Below are 9,026 nucleotides of genomic sequence, written 5' to 3'. Positions count from 1 at the left end.
AGGGAGGGTGCACGCGCGGCCAGGGAGGAGGCGGCGCGCTAGGGCAGGGAGGGAGGGAAGAGGCAGGCCTAGGGTTTAGGCTCTATACCACGTAGAGAGTTGGGCAAACACCACACACCCTAATGAGGGGGGTGACCTTTCATTATATAGGCCGTATAGGCTTGGAGTACAAGTTAGGGTACAAATACAATACATGACCATATACAACTCTATATATCTAACACTATATAGGTGATCATTTATGCTTGAAATGAAAAATGAGTCAGACACATCAGGCTAAAAAATATCAGTGATCACAATGAATAGATCATACCTCCTCCCATCTAGTTCAATTCTTCTTTGTGTGCTTGCAGCTTGTAAAGTCATACCCCCTTTTCTTCAAAACACCGCCAATTGGCTGAAAACAGCTAGTTTTCGGTGATAGAGGCAACCATTCTTAAATAAGACACAACTTGTTGGTATTTAATAGTTCTTAAGATTTCTATTCCAATAGAAACCAGCCACTTATTTCTAAAATAAGTGAGCAAACAAATAAGTATCGTCGCAAAAATCCACCATGTTGTGATAATAGAGCCTAATTTAGTACTAATTAAATGGAATGGAAGCTGAATATGTTACTATCAACTTCTCAAGAGGGCCATACTACAAATAAAAAAACACTAAACTCATCATTCCAGTAATGTTTAATTGAGTTGCTTGCTTTTTATTTATTGTTCAAAAAAAAAGTACGAACACAAGTACTACAAGGATATATCAGAAACAAAAAAAACGAATGAATTTTTGCATTGGTTGGCCAATAGACCCTTCTCTTCCCTCCCTGTTTTGGTCTGTGATAAGTGGAAAACCCATAAATAAGGACAAGAAAAAGGGATAAAGAAGGTGTCCAAAAATCGTATATGCCCGGTGAAGTTCTTGCAAAGAGAATAAGATGCTGCTCTCCCTCCTCCCCAAGCTCTATTTCCGGACCTAGTTCAATGTTGCTTCCGTTATGCAATGGAAAAGGGGGGTAATCCCGGTTCAGAAAATTGGCTGGCCAATTGGCCTCAGCTTCTCTGCTTAGGGCATTCAATCTCTAAGCTAAGGTTACACTCATAGGATCAGCAGCACAAAAGGTGGTGTTCTGCTCACTATTCATATCTCTGTGGGCTACTGTAGGAGAATAGAATTGGTGGATTGTTGTGGATTGTATTAGCCTGAGCCTTGGGGCTGAATATATAGGGGTACAGGACTTGGAGGGCAAGGAGCCTCTCCTACAGATCTGGTAGGATACGGATACAATCCTAATCTACCTAATATAGAGATATCCCTAATATACTCTAACAGCCCCTCGCAGTCACAGCGGGAGCATCGCAGACAGTGAGACTGGAGAGAAGTCGGTAAACTGACATCCCCCAGCAGTCACAACGGTCAGGGCGCTACAGATGCTGTGGCTGGAGTGGAAACCCACAAGGTTGCTCAAGCAGATGATAGCCCTTTGTGCCGATGTCGAGGTAGCCGAGGTGAGGACGAGTAGCCATGGTCAATGATGCCATACGTAGAGTAGCCGTGATCGACGTAGCTATGTCGAGGTTGCCGAAGACAAGGTAGCCGCACATGAAGTCGCGGGAGCACGAGGAGGCGCCATGGTGGTGGCATAATGGAGAAGACGCCGGAGACGAAGATGGCGACGCGTCGAGGCAGTCGTAGAGGGAGCGATGCCGAAGTCGATGCAGTCAGGCCATTGGGCGACACATGCCCAGGTTTGCCAGGCTCGGGAATGCGCCGGGGACGATGGGCACGCACCGGTGTTGCCAATACCGGACGTGCAAGGGAGGATGCACAACCAGACGCTGTCGCCGGGGGGACCAGCAGAGAAGGCCTCCATGGCGGTCGCAGGCGTAGAAGAAGGCGAGGTAGAAGATGCCAATGCCTGCTGTTGCTGGAGTAGACGAAGTAGTCGGGGACGAGATGGCGACGCTGGCGACGTGGTTGTGCTAGACGAAGCTAGGAGGGGAACCCAGATTTTCCAGCACAAGGCCGAATGATCCGGTTGATGCGACGGCGGCGCTCGAAAGAGACGGTGAAGAACTCGTACAGCTTGACGAAGACCATGCGCGAAGCGCGCAGCGACGAGTCAACGATGAGGTTAGGGACATGGTCGGCGGCGGTGAGGAAGCAATGGCGGAGAAGACCACGGGGTGACGCCACTGCTGCCCGAAGAAGCAGCGTAGCGACAGCCCTCCGTGCTCGGTGAAGGGCGCGCTCGACAAGGACGGACGTCACGGAAGCCGGGTGGATCACGCACATCGGCTGATCAGACCGAGTAGCGTGAGGCGAGATGACGGTGGGCGAAGTCGGTGAAGGCGTCCCGATCGGTGAAGGCGACGACGAGCCGGCGAAGGTCGACGTGCGGACAAGGCGGCGATGTAGGCGGCGGCGCAAACGAGCGCCCCCTAGGGTGCCGGCCATCTCGCCATGCCGCAGGGTCGGAGAGGAAGAAGAGGCCGGTGAAGTCGATGCCGACGTCGAGGTAGAGGCGCGAAGTCGACGGGCGGTGGGCGACGCAATCTCGATCAGTGATCGAGCAAAAGAAAATACACATAGCAGCAGGTCGTGTAGTAACCCTGGGTGCGCATAGCACAGACCCCCCTCCCTTATCATCTTCACTATCTGCCCACCACAGTGAAAGACACCAGTGCGAGAAGGGGAAAAAGAAGGGAACAGAGGAGCGGGGCGGTCCGGTGGACGGTGGAGAGCTCTGGAGAGCGGGCGGCGCGGGTCCCGGGCGGCGTCGGCAGGGGATCCGCTGGAGCAGGTCCCAGCCCCGCACCGGCGGAGCCGCACTGGACGGCGCGAGTCCCTACGCCGGCGGCGGAGGTTTCCGCCGGGTCGGGCGGCGCAGGTCCTGGCCGTCGGCGGCGCGGGTCCAGGCGGCGGCAGGGGAGGGGACGGGGTGGAGCGAAGGGGCCGCGCGAAATCCGCCGGCGACGAGTGGATGCGCCACGTAGAGGCCCGTGCTGCCACCACGACAGCACAAGGGAGAGCGCGAGCATCACGGGAGACCACGACTGCCACCACGGCAGCGCTGGACGGGGTCGTCGACGATGGCTTCCATGGCGGATGGAGAGGTACGCCATGATCTGTTGCTGCTTGACACTCTAAGGCGGCGGACTAACAAGATCTGTTACGGGAATCGAAGAGGGCGCTGCCCCCGGCGGAGATCGAGGGGACGCCCTGGATGGGCGACGTGGGAGACGGCCGATGACGTGCAGGAGGTTGGGGCACGAGGAGAGACAGGGGTGAGGGTGGCGGCAGCGGAAGGTTTAGCCTAGGATCCCAAACCCTAATCTCGTGATACCATGTTGGAGAATAGAATTGGTGGATTGTTGTGGATTGTATTAGCCTGAGCCTTGGGGCTGAATATATAGGGGTACATGACTTGGAGGGTAAGGAGTCTCTCCTACAGATCTGGTAGGATACGGATACAATCTTAATCTACCTAATATAGAGATATCCCTAATATACTCTAACAACTACGACTATGACTTCTACCAGCTCGTGCATGCCTATTGCAGCCAACAGATTTGCTTTGCTACACTATGTTACTAACCTTGAAGGATTGAGAAGATAATCTCTCAATTAGAGACAATAATATGTAGAAGACCTTATGGGCCATATGGGCCTATAGTATATAGGCTTTAAGTCTTTCATTAACACACTACACCCAGGCATATATTTACATGATGGGTTTGGTACAAACTTGTGTACAATAGCTATTCTACTACGAGTTCCATCCGGGAGCTAAGAGATTAAACCATCTGCGCCAGGCTGAGATATGCTCGCTATACCCGCCTCCAGCTTCCGCTTTTTCCTGCGAGGCAGATAGCATGTTACAACAGAGAATAGGCACCTTGCTAGCTGGGCGCAGAATAGTTAAAGGTCAAATGGGTGCCCCTTAGGGTATCCATTGCCCGTCTTTAGTTCAAAAATTTGTACTAGTTTCATAAAATAAGCTCCCACCTTGAAAAACTAGTATAAACTTTTGGACTAAAGAGGAGCGGTGGATAATGCACCTATTTGCACCCCTAAGGATAGTCACTAGTCGATACCCCTACCTTCTCTGAAAATGGTTTTGCATCGGCTTAATAGTATCGTCGAGAGGCTTGCTACCTTTCTCTCCCTCCTCATGGTAATCTTGCTCCAGTGATCCATTTGTTAGACGAGTCGGAGACTGAACAAGGGTGAGGACAGATACATATAGCAATTGGTAAGTTGGATATCTCGAGCCCAATCATGTACCACAAATTATGTTCTTTCTTTCAAAAAGAAAACAAAGATGCTCCACTAATTATGTCCTGATGAACTGGGTCGAAATGAGGGTTGGACAAGATCACAAGACATCAGAAACATACTAATGGCAACTAACAGAAGGACTCTGAGACTTACGCTTCTTGCATGTTGATGGCGAGATATATATTTGGATGGGTCTTGTCCTCTCATTCCCTCATGGGGCTGGTCTTCAGCACCTGAACAAATTTTGCAGAGCTGGAGGACAAATTAACTGGATCAGGCAAGCACAAGCTCTGGTTCAAAGGCACGTCAACCCAACAAATTAACAAACATCTAAACACCCCTAAGCAAGTCAGACAACATAGCTAATATTCATCACACCCTAATTTAGATTACCTGCTTGATAACTCGGCCCATCACCTCGTTTAGAGTAAAGAGTACATAGGATTTCGGCCCAAGGAAAGTCAGGCAGTACTTCTCAAAGTTCGAACTGTTAGTAGAGCCTGTTAGTAGGTTAAAGAGTTCCCTCTTAAACCTGCAGGAATCAATAGAAAGAGAAAATTGAAGTTAGAACTATTGCACTATGAGTCACGAATAGTTCTGCTCAGGTACATAGGTAAGAATTCTGGACATTTACCCAGCATATACATCACAAGTGACTGAACCTCGAGAAGGAGCTTTATCCCTTGCTTTTGCCGAAAGAACCTTTGCTACTAGGAGTCTCTCACACAAAATCTGTTAATACAAGGATAAATGAATAAATTGTAGCACCAATAATAATTATAAAGACTGAACAGTTTTGTCCAATTATATAAAACAAAATATGGTGCTGCAGATTGCTTGCAAGCCTCGTTCCTTCATGAAATAAACACTAGTATTGGCATTGAACTGCAGAGTCTTCAATACCAGATGTTTAATTTAATCTGCTAGCAAAAATAAAAGCATGGTTCATGTAACAAGATAAAATGCTGAAATACCTGGTGAAGCCTCAAGAGCACAACCAGAGAACAGCAAGGTATACTGCCGTTCACATCAAGCGGTTCAGCTGGTCTCTTGGAATATGCTAAACTTCCCATTTCAACATTGCTGCCTTCTCTCGATTCATGATGCACTCCAGATTTATTACCTTGATCATAAATACTACTGCCTGGGCACCGAAAACTCATCTCGTCTTCACTGGGATCAGAAACGCTGAAACTTGCTGCTCCATTCCCAGGTTCAAGCATGGAACCTAACTGGACATCAGGTATGAATTCACCCTCCTCGATCTCTGTCTGACAAGCATCATGTATAGAAGCAGACCTATTGGGTGTATTTACAAGATATCCACCTCTCTGAAATAAAAAGTACCAAAAAGCAGGTTATATTTTAATCCATAAGCACAAAGTGTCAATGTGGGGATCAAAACTCAAATAAATTTGAAGAACGTAACATTATATAGACATGTATATACCGTCGAAGATAAAGGAATATTATTAGCAAACGAAGACTCAGGGATGCTCCTGAGAAAATTTTTGCCAAGACCACAGTGTTCACAAGCTTGTTTGGGAGCTACAGTGCCATTTGATTCTGTTAACTGACAATTAATAGAAACAAATGGTTGAACTAATTTTGTCCAAATCATCATTGGCTTTTGTTCAGGACAGCTTTTGGTGGCACAATGAACCATCATGTTTATGTCATTGTGGATGTGAAGCTCAGTATCTTTAGGTACATTTTCCGAAATCAAACTTGACTGATTGTTGCTAGCAGACGAAATATGTTTATCCCCATTGTTCAACCTTGCCATATTAATTTCTTTGGCTTCAGCAAGCAAAGCTGCAAGTGAGACATGGATGAGAACATTGAATGTTAAGAGAAATGTAAAACTCTGATGAGTCGGGGCAACTCAGCTTTAGTAGAACTTAATACTAATCACATAGATTTGCTGGACATAATGATGCTACCTTTTGGGCTCATCCTCTTCTTATCCAATTGTTTGAAGGAGGAGCTTCGATGATCAAGCGATCTGTGGTAATTATTGGCCATAATACTGGAGCACATTTTATTCATAGATAACCGTGCCTCTGATAAATCGTCTATCTTCTGATTTAAACGAGAATGTAGAATAACAAGAGCTGTACTGGTATCAATTTTCTTCCACAGTGCATCAAGCATGTCAAGGCCATGTTCATCGTATAATTGTTCAATGCACCTCCTATGTAAGGCTTTGCACATGTCCAAAACGAAGAGAAAGAAATAATCATTAGTCAATTCGAAGAAAAAAACTCCAAATTTTCTGTATGATAAAGTATTCCTTACGAGTTAGATACTCTTGAATTTTCACAGAGCTGTCAATATTGTCTTGCAGATTTCCAATAAAGTCAGCGGTTGCTTTGTAGCGCTGCAATAGCATGTCACTCTCAAACCTAATAAAAAAATACACCATTATTCAAAGAGGCACTATAAAGACCATGGATCATTCACTATCCTATGAGCAAGCAAAATGTTGTAGATAGCTGATGAAAGACAAACTGAACCAAATTAACAATTTATTACTTACATGTCATCTTCGCATTTGAAAATATTTTCTTCATAATGATTTTTAGTTCTGAATTTAAAGCAATCCTCCCTCCCAGAGGTAGCAGAAACCAATGTGTCGTTAAATATAGACTGCCCCAGCTCGGTCCGGTAACTTGATTTTAGAGTTAAACACTGAGATTAAGAATAACCAAGTAAGAACTTGTTGTCATAAGATGAAATGGGGATAGAATGAATTTATAGGAACTTACATTCTTTGGTAGCAGGTAGTAGCTAGTAGTGCAACGTGAGCACATATCGAGGTTCACCTTGGGGGGTAATTCATTTTCTTTTGAGGAACTCCAGTCTGGTAAGGGATCAATCTTGTCTCCCTCATACTCTTCTGCATAAAGTGATTCTCCATTACCTATCAGAAATATGCAAACAGAATTTCAGCCCAATAGGTTAACGAGTGAAAACCACACTCAGGATTGAGTATCCAGCATGAGCTGCGCTTCTACCAACACATTAGAACATGTATGTATGTATGTATGTATGACATAACTATCACCGACTTTTCAGAAATCTATTGATTTTGCTCGGGTAAGGATTATGTATCAAATGGCGTGTACTCCTTTATATCGTTTCAGAAATCAGGCATACAGATAGAAATTGGAACATTCAAAGTGACCACTTTTCTACTGGCACCTTTGGTACCTGTTTCAAAGGAATCAAGGATAATTTGAGTATGTCTCTGCCTGAAATTGTCCTCTGTTTCTTCATGGTCTTGATCATGAGGATGCCCCACTTGAGATACATTACATTTCATATTAGTTGTTTTTGTTCGGTTACCATCCAAGTTATGATTTGCATCTGGAGTAAAGCATAAAACTGCCTGCACATGGAAATTTAGGAATTGATGATAACATCCCGGATCATAATGGAAAAGGGAATAGCATGCAATTATGAGCCCTAGGGCTTTAGAATATAAGCCACATGTGGTCTGGACCATATAGCAAATATTGAGAAATGCAATTCATTACCTTGTCAGTAGGACTAGTCTTTGGACTTCCGTGAGATTGCTCATTTGGTACAGTCACCCTTGGGCTATCAGACAGAAAATTTTCAAAGATATGTATGAACTCTGGGCACTGATGCATGGCTCTCTTTACCTACAAAAACAAATGATTCTGAAATGAGTGTCCTTCCAAATCGTTAGGAAGAAACCACTGAACAACAAGAGCACCTTTCTGTAAACATCTTCAACTCCCACGGTCTTTGTGACAATAAACTCAGTCAGGGTGGCTATTAAATCATTGTAATCTTCATGGGATATACAAGGGGACTCCTGCAGGCAGAAAGGAAGCATCAAGCTATATAGCGACACCAAGCAAGAACCTTAAACAAGGAGCAGCTGTGTATATCACCTTCACTTTCGCAAGGAAAGAGAGTACACCCAATACGCTCTGCTGGCTGTCATTGTCGTGGAAGGGATCACGCCCAGCCAGAAAGTGATGGAAGCCCTTTAGGACGTGAGTTTGGCCAGCAAACACTCCCAACAGAATTTCTTCGCATTTTTTGGCTGTGATTCCACCTTCAGTACATGAACTGCAATAGAAGAGGACAGTGTTAGAAGTTAGAACATAACCACAAATAAAAAGAACGGTTCAGAGGGAGCTAAAATAGGACTTGATGCAAGATGCATACCTTCGTTTAACGATCTCCTGTGATGTCTTGATGAGATCCTTGTATGCATCGTCGCTGAGTATGGACTTAGCAAGGATGAGGAACCCCACAGTCTCCTTACGGTGGTTCTCAAGTGCCCTTTTGTGCAGATCTTCACCACCGGGCTCGCCGGAAGGTGCCATTCCCTGGACCATCCGCAGGCACTTCAGACGCACAAAAGGGTCTACCAGTGCAGTAAACACACAAGCACCTGCGCTGCATAATAACATCTCGATTGGTGGTATGATCTAGGAATTAAACGCGGATCGCACTGACTTAGCGCGCGCGGGGAGGAATTAAACGCGCGAGATAAGAGACATCGGAGAAGGGGAACGTACCGGCCGGAGCACCAGGTTGCCGCGGTGAGGTTTGTGGTTGGCGAAGAAGACGAAGGCTACCTGCGCCCGGCGGCGCCCTAGCTCAGCTCTCTAGGGCACGAACCCAAACCACAGGGTGCGGCACCGGCGATGGCGCGAGGGGAGGGAAGGGGGTAGAGGCGGACGCGAGGGAAGTGCCTATTTATGCGCACATGT

The 9,026-nt window shown here is 46.3% G+C and overlaps 1 protein-coding gene across 2 annotated transcripts; it reads right to left on the bottom strand.

Annotated features, from left to right (window-relative positions):
* Window positions 1-1,174: 1,174 nt before the first annotated feature.
* LOC120664456 (paired amphipathic helix protein Sin3-like 6) lies at window positions 1,175-9,026 on the bottom strand. Of its 2 annotated transcripts, none has more exons than XM_039943698.1 (17): window positions 8,832-9,026; window positions 8,476-8,709; window positions 8,196-8,376; window positions 8,015-8,116; window positions 7,812-7,940; window positions 7,486-7,663; window positions 7,041-7,195; window positions 6,812-6,963; window positions 6,571-6,677; window positions 6,216-6,476; window positions 5,723-6,087; window positions 5,247-5,603; window positions 4,907-5,004; window positions 4,666-4,804; window positions 4,426-4,524; window positions 4,095-4,210; window positions 1,175-3,850 (listed from the first exon to the last, which is right to left on the bottom strand). In XM_039943698.1, exons 2-17 carry the CDS (start codon window positions 8,646-8,648, stop codon window positions 3,781-3,783), a joined length of 2,682 nt encoding a protein of 893 aa, XP_039799632.1. In that variant the 5' UTR covers window positions 8,649-8,709; window positions 8,832-9,026; the 3' UTR covers window positions 1,175-3,780. The 2 variants fall into 2 exon arrangements, with proteins under 2 accessions (XP_039799632.1, XP_039799633.1); XM_039943699.1 differs by having other exon boundaries at window positions 8,476-8,704.

The sequence above is a fragment of the Panicum virgatum genome, chromosome 3N (assembly GCF_016808335.1).
Source record: "Panicum virgatum strain AP13 chromosome 3N, P.virgatum_v5, whole genome shotgun sequence".
NCBI classification, from domain to species: domain Eukaryota; kingdom Viridiplantae; phylum Streptophyta; class Magnoliopsida; order Poales; family Poaceae; genus Panicum; species Panicum virgatum.
This window is presented reverse-complemented; position numbering and strand designations above follow the sequence as displayed.

Excerpts from the sequence above, each read along its gene's own strand:
- LOC120664456 (XM_039943698.1), bottom strand. The coding sequence starts at position 8,648 with ATGGTCCAGGGAATGGCACCTTCCGGCGAGCCCGGTGGTGAAGATCTG. Across the intron at positions 6,964-7,040 it reads ACTACCTGCTACCAAAGAAT|TGTTTAACTCTAAAATCAAG; the intron begins GTAAGTTCCTAT and ends TCTTAATCTCAG. Across the intron at positions 4,525-4,665 it reads TGGGCCGAGTTATCAAGCAG|CTCTGCAAAATTTGTTCAGG; the intron begins GTAATCTAAATT and ends TTTGTCCTCCAG.